Genomic DNA, 14,298 nt, shown 5'->3' on the forward strand with positions numbered 1-14,298 from the left:
AAACAGTCTCTTCTAGTGCAGGGTTGAATACTGCTGAAAGCCAGCACAAGATAGGCAGCAACACCACGTGGAAGAATACCTTTAAGCTCCTTTCTCATACTGTTACTGTTACTTCTCTCTGTGTCATGTCAGCTTGTATTGCTTCAGTGTTTGTGTTCCTCTCTTCTCCCCAGTGTTTTGTAATCATTACTGGAGAGCTACCAAGAGTGCAAGACTGGATTTCATTTTCAATTTATGGGAAATGCTATCTGCACAGAATATTCCTTAATGGAATGGTTGTATAAGACATTTACATTAAATGCGTAAGATACAGATGTATATGGAGAGGTATCCTTTGTGAGTAGGCCAGGGAGGACTTTAAACAGTGTTCTAGGGGCCGGCCCCGTGGCCGAGTGGTTAAGTTCACGCTCTTCGCTTCGGTGGCCCAGGGTTTCGCCTGTTCAAGTCCTGGGCGCGGACGTGGCACTGCTCAGCAAGCTATGTTGAGGCGGCATCCCACATGCCACAACTGGAAGGACCCACAACTAAAAATACACAACTATGTATCGGGGGCCTTTGGGAGAAAGAGGAAAAATAAACTCTTTAAAAAAAAAAACTGATCTAATTAAGCAGGACTTTGTAGCTGGTGAGACAGAACAAGAGATTCTGGGGAGTAACGTGTGAAAGCACCACAGTACTTATTGGTAACTAAGTAATCTGTTCACTCTGGAGTATAATGGACAAGGAAGGCTTTAGCTGGAGGAAATGAGGCCAGAGGAGTAGTTAGGGGCTGTAGAAAGATCAAGAAGGATTTTGTTTGCTAGGCTAGACAAAGTGGACTGTGTGGAGCTACTGAAAGGTTTGAATCAGAGGAATGACATGGATTTATATTTTAGAAAGAACTGCTGGCATCATTGATGTCTGCCCTGTGTTCCATCCTCTCCATCACCAGAGTCAGCTTAGTAAAACACAACACTGGTCATGTAAACCCGAGCTAGAAGCTTAAGATGACTCTTAGATACGAAAGTCCGACTTTACACTGTTTCTGGGAGGAAACTTGCTGTTTCCTCCGGCTTGAACATTTTTTCATCAGACACCCACATGGCTCACTCCTGCATCGTATTCATGTCTCTGCTGAAACATCACATCAGAGAGACCTCTGCAGGCTATCAAAACCAGCAGCCTCGTCACTCCTTAGTTTCTTATCTTGCTTTATTTTTCTTCTTAACACTTACCAGCCTGAAAAGGTATCTGTTTGTTTATTTATTGATTGCTTTCTTTCTTTATGTATCCTCCCGCTGGAATATAAGCTTCCTAAGAACAGGAGCCTTTAGTGTGTTTTCTTCAGTGCTAAGTGTTCTGTGCTTGGCACCTGGCCGGTGCTCAAGATTTGTTAAGACAGTGTGGCCCCAACCAGCTTCCCCCTTCTCCTGTCTCTTGCCACATGTGCCTCACGCTTCACACAGGGGACTTCCCACAGTTCCCCATTCCTTCGTCATGCCTCCTCCTGAAATCCTGTTCATCTTTCAGGACCCATCTCAGATATCACCTTTTGTCTAAAAATCTTTTTTCAAGCAGTTGCTCGCTGTACTTAGCTCTCATAACCCTTTTTGAATATTTAGGAGGAGTGTTTTCTTGGACTGCCCAGGACATGATAGGGGCAAATAACTATTTGTGTTAACAAGTGGTTAATCAGTGGAGAATTATTCAATGAGGGAGCCTTGCATTATAGGTAAAAGGTGAAATTCAGTTGATTAATTGTAGAAATGTAGTCATTAGGAGTAACTTGAATTTGATTGTAAATGGAATATGATTAGGGGAAGATAGCTGGAGGAACAGTCACCAATGTCTGTTACGTGTGCAGGTATGCCAACAGTCTGGAGAAAGTGTCTACTGACTTATTTTGTATATATGCTACTTTACCAATTTATTACCCCTACTTTTTGCAGAAATAACGTGAACTGTAATAAAAAAAATAGAAATAGACAACTTCTGAAGAAATGACTTGGTAGGGACAGCGTAAAAATCATGCTAAAATTTCATATTTGCTTTTTATCATCTTTTTGCATAAAGTATTACCTTTCCACATATAACGTTGGAAACGTAAATTATCTAGAAATGTTTTGCTAGAGTCAAATTAATATCACCGTGCTCAAGCCAATTTCTGCTTGTTAAGATACTGTAATTTACAGTGTCAAAAATGTCTTTGTCTTCTCAATAAAACTGGGGAAAAAAATGTCTTCATCATAAGAATACTCCAGATAATTCTTTATTTTTATGGCAAAAGAAAAGTTGCAGAGGCATGATCTAAAAATTACTTCGTTTTTTTTTAATATCTTTATTTATATTTCAGCATGGGTGTCTGAAGAGCTGTAATTTTACTTTAAATAATAAGTTCTGCTCTGAAATCCTGGCTACTGCCTTTATGCGAAGTCCAGTTGCTCACTTCTGAACTCAAGTTCTGTTCCTAACCATAAATATCTTTTCTCCCAGATGAAAGTCATGCTAAATGTTGGAGTTTCACTGAATTTTCTGAAACAAACAACTGTGAAAGCTAATAGTCAAGTAGAATTACTGACTAGTCATAAAAGCAAAATTTGCCAGGAATCACTAGTTAACCTCTAGTCAGTCAACAAGTGTAAAGAACTAAAGTCAAATTTTTTCTTCTTTAATATTGGAGGACCTCACTGGCTGGTGGGAGGATCATCTGGAGGTGCCAGAAGGGCTTTGAGAAGTCGTCACTGACAGGTTGAAAGTTAAATATAGGAAGCTGGGGATGATGGAGATAAGCTTTTTATTTAGAGTCGCTCTTATTTATCTGTAACATAAATGATTCCAAGATGCTTCTTGTGTGAAGACAGCAAAGGAAGCATAATTGTCACATAATTTATTGCAGATTTCGTTTTTTTCTTCCCCTAACAATGGCTGTGTTTGAGGGGGAAAAAAAGAGTCCTGGTAGACTTTTAATTGGGAGTCACTACACCACAAATGGATGAAGTAAATGAAGTATGAAGTCTATACGACGTGCACTGCATTTTCCCATGATGACTTCCTAAGCTTTTAATAAAACATTTTAAAGAATTTTATGCATTCCCTTGTTTTTCTTAAGATATAAACCAAGCATTTTGAAGGGATTTATGTAAACTTCAAGTAGATTTTAGATGTTTGTTTTATTAGAGAAATATTTGAGATGTTGTAATGCAATAGAAATTTTTGCTTTATATATTTTAAAGTATTTCCTGGTGTTTTTTTGTTTTTCAGCGTCAAGCCAGTCCCAGCTGAAGGAATCAAGTCCAATCCTTCTAAGCGGCATAGAGACCGACTTAACACGGAGTTGGACCGTTTGGCCAGCCTTCTGCCTTTTCCACAAGATGTTATTAATAAGCTGGACAAACTTTCAGTTCTTAGGCTCAGTGTCAGTTACCTAAGAGCCAAGAGCTTCTTTGATGGTAAGACAGAAGGGTTTAATTTTTCCGTAATCGCCTACAAAATACTTAGGTTGAATATGGCTGTTTCTGCTTCTGTGTTGAAAACTGCAAAAATCAGCCATATGTGAAAAAGTTTTTTTTATTGCTGTGTGGTAAAACTTAAGTGGCAAAGCCAAAGTTTTAATATTTCCAAAAATCAGTTTTCCACAGTCATTCATCAAACAGCTGCTGCCGCTTTAATGGTATGTGGTGTCATTCTTTGAAAGTCTTCTGTTTGGAAGTTATGCTCAGAGTAAGTATGTCAGTTTCCAGTTCCATTTCTTCAAATTCAGTTTTTTAAAGTCTCTCTTTTTATGGAAAGAATAAACCACATTAACTGCTATGATATTTTTTACTGGGTTTCCATCAATATGTTTTTATAGATGTCATTTCATTTATCCTTCAAAATTATATATACTTCTACAGCTTTATATTAACTGTATATTTACTCCAGGAAAATGTAATTAAAAATCTTTTTTGCACTGGAAAGAGCATTTCATTAGAATTTCAGTAAAATTGGATTTCAGTCTCCATTGTACCACTGACAAACTATTTGACTTTAACCAAACCAGTGAACGTCTCTGTAGTACCTCATTCACTCAGCTGTAAAGTCAGGCATTTGAGCTAGGTGATCTTTGTTACCTTTTAATCATACTGTATTTCATAGTCATAAAGTACTTTAAATGGAAGTTTTTATTTGAAAATAATGTTTCGTTGTGTCTTCTCATGTAAAATAATTCCTCAGTGTCTCTTGTTTATCTGTTTATATGTCAGAAATAGATTTTTTCAGGAAATGATCAGTCTTTTAAATATATCATGTTATTTTACAAACACTAGTAAAGGATTAATAATAAAATCTCAGTGGCCTGTATCAGTGCTAATGTGCCTACAAATCACATAGAGATCTTGTTAAGAAGAAAGGGGTTTAGGTATGGCGAGATTTTGCATTTCTGACAAGCTCTCAGGTGCTGCTGATACTGCTATCCTAGACGCATTGACAGATACTTGAGTTTGTAATTTGTGTTTAGAGTATTGCGAAACAGTTTTTTCCCTTTAGGTTTATATTTAGATGGTTTGACGTGTTTAGTCTGAGCATCTTTTTATTTATTTGTTTGTTTGATTGCTCTATGTTCTTTATTTTGGATAAAAGCTGTATTGTTTAACAATTGTGATCTGAGTAATATCCACTGATTTGAGGATAATAATTTCAGGGAAGATTTTTGTTTAAAGGTTCATAGTAGACACTTAAATTTTCTCTGCTCTATATAAAAAGTCTTTGAATTTTCACTTTTCATCTATTCTAGACCCATCATCATCAAGATGAGTTATGTGATGATATTCGGTGGTGTGTCTGTATCAGCTGTATAGTCAATTTGTGAGAGAGCTGGAGCTAGACCCGAAATTTCCAGATTCCCTATATTGTTTTTCCTGACCATATGTCAATTACTTCTCTTTTCTAGGAACCATTTATATCTAACAAAACCCTGTGGACTTTTCTCTAGATGTGTGGTTCTCAAATGTAGTCCCCAGACAGGCAGCATTAGGGATCACCTGGGGACTTGTTAGAAATGCCGGATCATGGAGCGCACCATAGACTGACGGAATTATCAACTCTGGTGGTGGGGCTGGATGCATGTTGACGTTTGCGAGCCCCTGTTGTAGATTGTAACCTTGAGGCCGCTCCCATCTTCATGGAATGCTGTCCTGATCCTCAGCATTTATTCACATGCTGTGCTTACTGCTTGATGCCATGATAGTGGGGGTTCCATGACATGTAAGATGTGGTCTCTGGCCTTAGAGAATTTGCAGTCTAGAAGCCAAGGAGGCATTCCTTGACTCTGGTAAAGATGTATTGACGGAGTCATTTTGCCTTTTCATTTCCTGCTCATTTATAATGGACAATCAAGCTAGATAGATGTGTTAAAAAGAGAAAAAATGTATAGGTTACTCCTGTTTAGAGGTAGTGGAGCCGAACTGAAGCTGCTTAGAGAGTAGCCAGTGTGTCACTTAAGTACTAATTACTACTTTCTAGGCAGTGTGTGCGTATGTCTGTACATATGTGTGCATATATGCACACACATTAATATATGTATATTTAGTGTATACATTTATATATGTGTGTGTGTTTCATGATTAGACGTGTGTGTCCTGTTCAATTCCTCAGATACAGGAAATTCCAAAGTCTGCCTGATAAAGAATGTCGTAGTTTAGTGGGGCTCATCATGCAGTTCTCACTAGTTAGCAAGTATTTTCTTAGCTCTTCATTAAAGAGTTCGTCTGTTTTTTATTCTGGTTCAGTGTATTTGACAGTAGGATCTGATTACCCTATTTGTGTCATTCCTTCATCAATTATGCTATCTTTAGTTTTAGGTCCTTTGGATTACTGATTTTAAAGTTCAGTGTACGTCGGAATAACCTAGAAAGCTTGTTAAAATGCACATTCTAGGACATGCCCCTTTTATGCTGATTCTGTGTAGGTTCTGTGTAGAACCTGGGAATCTATATTTTCATTAAGCATCCAAGGTGAGTCTGAGGCAGTGATTTAACCTGGCCTTGATTATGCCCTGATTACTTTTGAAAAAAAAGTTTTCTTTGCCTTCAGAAAGACAAATCCAAATGTACAAAATTGTAGGGCGACTGTAAATGTGTTTGCTTGGGTTTCAGTGGAGTGCGCACCCTAAGCAGTTTCTTAAGTTGTTCAGTACAGGAGCAGGGATGGAAGGTGAGGGAAATAATCAGTAAAAAAGCTCCCAAAGTCTTCTCCAGACCACCAGGGGTCTAGGAGACAAAGTAATATTTTGAGAGGACACAGAGAATAACATTTTCAAGATAATCCTTATGATCTGAACAAATAGCAAATGCCAACAAGGAGACATGGAGCATGCCCACAGTGAGTAGGATTTTGTGTGCAGTTCAAACCACTCTCACACTGTTAGGGAAACAGTATAGCGAGGTGAAGGGAAGCTCTGAGTGAATAACAGGATGCAAACAGGGGGTGTGTGAATTCCTGCGGAAAGAACAATATAAACGAGTAATCATACAATCTTGTTAGAAAGGAAACTCAAGTTTTACTGTAACAATAGATATTTTTCCAAGAAAATACATCTATTTATTGCAAGTTTAAATAATCCAATTTGGATGGATGTTCCTAAACTTTGGAGCCATGACTATATGCTATGACTGTCTGAAAAGCAACACTCAAGTGCAGTATTAATATTTACCCATTTCTAATTAATCAAAACATTCTAAAATATAACTTTGAAATACTTCAGCGAGACTTAGTAATTTTTCAGTTATGGTAAAGTTAGAAGCAGTTTCTTTGACACTATTAAATTGAAATTATAATAAATTTTGTAATTCAAGATTGTGCTTTATTCTAAACACAGCAGGTGCTAAATTCACAAAGAAAAAGAGGGAGAAAAAAGGTTTCTGTCCTCTGATAGCTCAAGGTCTGGTGTCTCAAACTGACAAATACAGTATGCACAATCCTTTAAAAATGTGCATATTAAATATTTATAATGGAACATTTAGGGGACATTTTCAAGAGAAGTAAAAAGATTAGAAGATTTGTTAGTTATTAATTTTGGTTTCAACTAAAGAAATAATCGAAGGAATCTAATTCTAGTGTTTAATCCTTGAAAACTGTTGAATTGTAGAATATTCTAGACAATAAAACTCAGAGAATTGTTTTTCATTTTGTACTCTGTTTATGCTACAGACGAAGTAATGATTATAAAAATTTTCATTTTCATAATCTTTTTTTTTGCTGAGGAAGATTTTCCCTGAGTTAACACCTATTGCCAACCTTCCTCTTTTTGCTTGAGGAAGATTCGCCCTGAACTAACATCTGTGCCAGTCTTCCTCTGTGTTTTTGTATGTGGGTCACCAACACAGCATAGCCACCAACAAGTGGTGTAGTTCTGTGCCCAGTATTCGAACCTGGGCCGCTGATGCAGAGCACACCAAACTTAACCACTAGGCCACAGGGCAGGCCCCCATAATCCTTTATTTTTTTCGCTGCACTTAAACATACCATATCTTATCTGTTTCTCTCACTAGAATGGAAACTCCTTGAGAATAGTGTGTTTAATGCTGTACCTTAAACACTTAGAATAAATAATGCCTGCCCCATAGTAGACATTCAGTAAATATTTACTAACTTAATTTCACTAACTTATATCTGAAAAACAATGTAAAATTCATGTTGAAATTCTAGATTATGTGTTTTGAAATATGTTACTAGGGTTTGGTTTAAGGTTTTAATATTTTGGTATTTCTTTCTGTTAATAGCCAGTTACAATTATTGGTTCTTTCAATTATTTTATTCTCTATCTGTAAATATACAGATGCAAGAAATATTTGTTTTGTGGAATTTTAGCATTAAGAAATTTTTCACATGGTCTCTAATTGGCTGACTCATTCAGTGAAACGTGTAGAAGTATTTAAGGATTCAAATGTCAAACCTGTATCATCCTTTTTGAACCAATTGCTATTGACAGTACCCTTTCTCGGTGCTTTCGGTATTGCCCTTTGTGTTCCTCAGCCATACTCTTTGCTCTTTCCCTTGGCTTTACATTTATTATCCTGTTCCTGGGCCACTGGTCGTCTTCTTCTTTGCGGGATGTTCCTTTTGTGCTTCTCAGCAGTCTGGCGATCTTGGTACATTTTTTTGTCAGTGTAGATGGGATGCACAAATAGGACTCTGGGTTAAAAAAAATCACTCCCTTTGTGAATTTGATAGATTAAAAATTTCAAAATAAGATGATACTTTATTTTACATTTCTGCATAATGAACACATTTAGACATATTTTGTGACTAATAACAATGTACTAGTAATAATAGATTATTGAAGATAGTAGAGACTGTTTAAGTGCAGTTTCCACCGTAACATTGCTCTTCTGTGTTACCTTCTCTTCCCGGCTTGCTTTTGTTTTGTGAAGACTTCTCTAATCTGTATCTTTGAAGTATTTCTGTAGAGTCTTTTCTGTTTTTAGAAAATAACAAAAATACAGAATTGCTATTTTCTAATATTGGCAATTAAACGTGGTGTAAAGGGCAGTTTTTGCCTTTCAGGATAGATTAAAAGAAACTAGAAGGGAGCCTGAGGACAGCTAAATGCTCAGGTGGAGCTGTGGCCTGACAAGGCCATGTGCACGTCGTCCCTGAGATACAGACCGAATGCCTAAAGGCTTTAACATTTCATTCAAACTTTTTCACCAAATCCCAGAATGTAAGATTAAACTGTCCTCTTATAATTTAAAAAAGGAGTAGAATGTTAACCACTAAATGAGTATTAAACTCAAATAGCACATTACCTCTGAGATGGAAAATATTTAATAAGTTTAAGTAACTTAATGACTAGGATCAATAATAGTTTCTTAAGGGAGACTAGGATTTGAGTGGTTACCACTCAGACTTTGAAATTGGTTGGTGTTAAGGGAAAAGATTGTTTCCTCTTATATTGTGTGAGTTGATGCCAGGATCAAACAGTGGACAGTGGACTTGTTGACCAATCTGAGTCAGTATGGTAATGTTTTATTCTTAGTAAGAGCAATTTCAGCATATTAAAAAACGAATTAGATTTCGTTATCAGTTTTTAAAATGCTCATCATCATGTAAGTATTATGTTTAAATTATTCTACTTTTTGACAGCAATCCCCAAAATTAAAAATTCGAGAAGGACTAATTCATGTAGTCTGTGGAGATATAAATCTCTAATGAGGTATAAAAGGTCAAAAAGTTTTCTTTCTATGAGACGATAGTAGGGGTCAGTGGCATGTAGTATGTGTTAATTCAATAAAATGTTCATAGTACATATTGCAGCATTAAAATATAATCATTAACTGAAATCTTTTACATCCTCTTATATCTGAATCATTCTTTTTTTTTTATTCTTTATAATGTTTTTATAATTGAGATGTATAAATTTAATTTGTGGAAAGGAAAACTTAGAAACAAGAAAAAGATGATTTTGTCTAGGTTACGTTACGCCTGACAGAAGTGAGTTTGGAGATCTGAATTTCTAATTCCAAAGTCCTGCATTTGCAGCTGTCATAGGTTATTTCTGGTTATTTTAAAAACTAGGTGATAGAGGAGAAAATCTGAGTCTTGTCATTATACATGCTTAAAATAATCACCATTTTATAAAGCATGTAGTAGTATTTACATATTGGAATATTTTAAATTCACGAAGCCTGAAAACACTATGAGAGGAGAGGATAACAGTTAACTTACATTATGTGGTGATCTAATATTTATTATACATCGTTGTTTACCATGGATATTTGTTGACTTTATTTTAAATTAAAAATTGTGTGTGCTCTTTTCTTAGTCTTCCTTGTGTAGATACTTTTAACAGTTCATTTCCAGTTCATTAGGTTTTCGAAAGAGAGCTATTGTGTTTATTCATCTTCAGCTTGTGTTTCTCTGAATTTCAATCCTGTTTTTGTATCTGTGTAACAAAAACATTATCTTGAAAGACAAATATATACGCCAAAAATGAGCTTGAACAAGCAGTAAAAATGAATTAAATAAAAAGCTCTCTAAGGGTTGTTTTATAAAGTGTAATGGGTTTGTATATATATGTGCTTTTTTCATTCATGGAATTTGTATATTAATTACATCTGCTTTGCTATAATTTTTAAATTATGCCAAGTAATTTTTAAAATTTTTGCTATCACAGGATTGCAGCAAATGTGATTTCTTTATTCTAGAAATATCCAAAGTAGGTTTGTTTGCCTGAAAGATCAGCATGTTTGAAATCACCAAATACGTAGTGTTGAGTTTCATTTACCCGTGGTGTTATCCATCTTGGACTGTAATTTAGCTGTGTATTTTTTTCCCAGAATTCTCATTCTAAGACATGAAACTCTAAACATTCATGATACTTTCCATAACTAAAACTATAAAATTTAGTGATTCTTTTCAATTTTAATTTATGGTCTTTATGTAATCAAATCCATACAAATTGAAACATGGATGAATAAAAAGGATAGTAGAATATTCTTACTGAGTCAGGTTGAAGTGATACTCAAATCTTGGCTCTTACTATTTAATAATATGATCTCTTTGGATCAGAAATTTAATCTCTCTTGTCCTCAGATAGTCTAACTTAGAGTATAAGATCCATTAGATTCTGTGAATAAATCTAATACTCTGTGATATTTTACATAGGACACATTCATCTCTGAGTGTTTTTGTTTGCTTTGACAAGTATTGTAAAAGAGTGACAAATACATATCAGAGGTTCAAACTGAACCTAAACTCATTACATCCTTTGTTATGTGATTTGCTTCTTTCCTGTTTTCTTTTCTTTTTTATCTTGTTCAAAGATTGGCACCCGGGCTAACAACTGTTGCCAATCTTTTTGTCCCCCCTACTTTTTCTCCCCAAATCTCCCCAGTACATGGTTGTATATTTTAGTTGTGGGTCCTTCTAGTTCTGGTATCTGGGACGCTGCCTCAGCCTGGCCTAATGAGCGGTGCCATGTCCACACCCAGGATTCGAACCAGTGAAACCCTGGACTGCCGAAGCAGAGCATGCGAACTTAACCACTGAGCCACAGGGCTGGCCCCATTTTCTTTTAAATTTACTGCATTAATGGATTTTCTCTTTGATCATTACCTAGTGTTATATGACTCTGGGATCTTTAATTTCTTGGCCATGAATAGGTCCAGTTGGTCATAAGTTTATGCCTTTATATTTCTTTTTCTAAGGAAGATTACCACTGGCTTAATAGAATCATGCGCCACATAATATTTCAGTCAAAGATGGACCGCATATATATACAACGGTGGCCCCGTAAGATTAGTACCATATAGCCTAGGGATGTAGCAGGCTGTACCATCTAGGTTTGTGTAAGTACACTCTATGATGTTCGAACAACAATGAAATTACCAAACAATGCATTTCTCAGAACATCTCCCCACTGTTAAGCGACACGTGACTACACTAAAGCCAGCTAACTTTTAGCAGTTTATTTTTTTTTTCCCAAATACAGATTTTAAATGTATGTAGTTGAATTATTTGATTTTTTTGTGAGGCTTTGTGATCTGGTTAATGGAAATATACAACATCTTCTTCTTATAGTGTTTTAGAAACTATATTAAGATATAAAATTAATCACTTTAAGGTCTGTAATGAAACATAATTACATTACTGCTAGTCATTTTTATTTAGTGATCATATTTATGTGTTATTTTAAATCTCGTTCTTACGGCCTTTTGACTTTTTGATCAACCATTTTTAATCAGTAGCTCAAATTCATTTATTTGTTCATAGCTGGAGATGTAGATTTTGGAGTCATTATAATGTAGTTGGAATAATATTTTAAACCGTGAAAGTGAGTAAACTACTCCGTGGGAGAGCATGTGGAAGAAGAGAGAAAATACCAAAGATGAGGTGTTTTAAGGATGGGTGGAGGTGGAGGAAAGCCAGCCTGTATGTGTGTGGAATATGAACCTGTGCCTCCGTAATAATAAGTTGGCTTAAAGGTGCCTTCTTTTGTGGTTTCAAGTTGTTAAATTAGAGGATCAAAGAGAAAATTGCATGTGAAAGTGTAAACTAAACTGAAATTACAGTCCATACAGAAAAATACTAAGATGAGGTAATTTCTGGTCCTTGGTTGTCTAGCATAAAGCCATTCAGGTGTCAGCAGCGGGAGGCTGAGAAGGGAGACAAGCAATCACATGGGATCAACTTCATGAACCTAAAATTGCCTGTATTGAATTCTTCTTTCTTCAGCCTTAAATTTGCCCACATGATGTGGGGGTACCTTTTAAGGTCAGTTTTACAGAATATTCTGTGTCAACTGGATTCTTGATAAGGTCTAGTTTCAAGTTTCTCGTCCTTGTGTTATGGAAGCAGCATTCCCTCTCTTGATCTTAGTGTGGGAGGGAGAGCGTGTCATGTAATGAAAGCCCCAGCAGGCAGGAGACATGGAGGCAGTTCAGTTAACTAATCTTGTGGCTTTAAATAAGACCTTTAACCTCGCTGTTCCACAGTCTTCATCTTCTCAGCATGGATGATACGAAGGCTTGTCTGCCTGGTGTTTTAAATCTGTAGTGGATTTATCCTAAAAATAAGATTTGTGAAGTAAATTTTATAATTAGAATTATATAGATTGTCATTGTTTCTTGCAGAATACTGATATTTTGTTTTAATGGAGAACTTTGTTGTTTTTGAATATGCGTAGGTCTCTTTAGGGACCTGGTCTTAATATCATTTGAGAATCCCTTTGTAGAATTAATTTTGTATTTCAATTTAGAGATGGAAATTTGCTAATAAACTCTTTTTAGCCTTTTGGTGTAGTATGTAATAATTTATTTCCCCATATTGTTTTCTTTTTCAGAAGTGGCACACTCAAATCTAGACACATGGTTCAGGGGAAAGTGACGTAGCTTGCTTTGGTGAGGATATAAACTGGACAGTGTGCTACTTGCTGTATTTGTATATAGAGAGAATTTTTCTTTATTGTCCTGTGTTTCAGTCTTAGATCATATGCCTCTGTTTTCATTTTTATAAAATTGGGATTAGAGTTATTTCCTGAAGACATTCCTTTTAATAAGTGCACTCTTTAAGCAGAGAAATGGTAGTTTTAGAAAATATGAGGGAATGAGATCCAGAACATTTGTAAGTTATTTCCTAAATCCTGATTCCGTAAGTCACTAGTTCTGAAAATGTGGCACCGGTCCTCAGCATCACTTGGGAACTTGTTAGCAATGCAAACTGTGGGGCCCCCTCCTGGACCTGCTGAATCAGAAATTTTAGATGGTGGGGTCCAGCACTGTTTTGAATAGCCTTCCAGGTGATTTTAATGTCTATGAAAGTTTAAGAATCACTGCTCTAATTGATTGAATTCTACTGCTTAGAATGCAGGTTGAGTTCCCCTCTTGTATATGTGGAAAGCTAAATGCAGCTCATTCCACTGCAAAGGTAAATTAACTGCTCTCGTTGGTTCCATTCATTCAGAAGAGATCTAACATAATAGTTACAGTAGAATTGCGTATAACTAAATGTAAAACTGGAAAGATGTTAAGTGACATCTTTGGAAGTCAGTTTCCACAAAGTTGACAGTAGGAATAGGTCTAACTTTTAAATACTTTTTCAGCTTTAGAATGATGTTTTTTAGATTTGCTAAAAAGACAGTAACCCCTAGTTATACAAAGTACATTCGTTCATAAAGATATAAACTAACACTTGCATTTTAAAAAAATGAATTTACTTTTAGTCTGCCTTGGTAATTAGACTTTTCTAGGCAAAAAATAATAATCTGTCAATATCCTCTGAGGGAACTGAACTGTGTAGGCCTCATCTTTGTCTCTTAGAAACTTAGAATATAACATAGTTTTCTTAATTTCTGTTTCTTCCGTCTTTCCCTCAAAAGAACACTTCATTTACAAAAAGAAAACCTTGTACTGAAGTGAAATATCTACCTTTTACCCTGAAGTATGTAGAAGAAACTCTCTTTAGGTACAATTACTATCTTATTTGGAAATTTTTTGTAAATACTCATGCATACCAGACTAAACCAAACTGGAGATATTTTCATTATATTTAAGAAATGCTGCATTACTTAACCCTTTCTAGTTTATAAAAGTTTATGGAGTTGGTTGAATTTTATAAGTGATAGCTTTTCTCTCTTATGCTTATATCAATGTGGGAATGGAATTTAACTTTTCCTGCCAGAAGTAACAAAAAGGATAATAAATATTATTATAAAATAAATTGAATTAATATCAACAATTAGAGATTTAAAAGATTTATGCTTTTCCCTGGCAAGACATTTATCATGCCATCTTTTTATTTAAGTACAAACTATAGTAACAAAACACAAAATATAGTTTACCGCAT

General features: G+C 35.5%; 1 protein-coding gene across 1 annotated transcript in view; it reads left to right on the forward strand.

Annotated features, from left to right (window-relative positions):
- The window catches only part of AHR (aryl hydrocarbon receptor), a 47,259-nt gene that overhangs the window by 8,452 nt on the left and 24,509 nt on the right, over nt 1-14,298 (forward strand). Inside the window, exon 2 of the mRNA XM_023639324.2 lies at nt 3,241-3,428. Coding sequence (XP_023495092.1) covers nt 3,241-3,428 — 188 coding nt within the window. The remainder of the gene's footprint in view (nt 1-3,240; nt 3,429-14,298) is intronic.

This window comes from Equus caballus, chromosome 4, assembly GCF_041296265.1.
Source record: "Equus caballus isolate H_3958 breed thoroughbred chromosome 4, TB-T2T, whole genome shotgun sequence".
Classification (NCBI taxonomy): domain Eukaryota; kingdom Metazoa; phylum Chordata; class Mammalia; order Perissodactyla; family Equidae; genus Equus; species Equus caballus.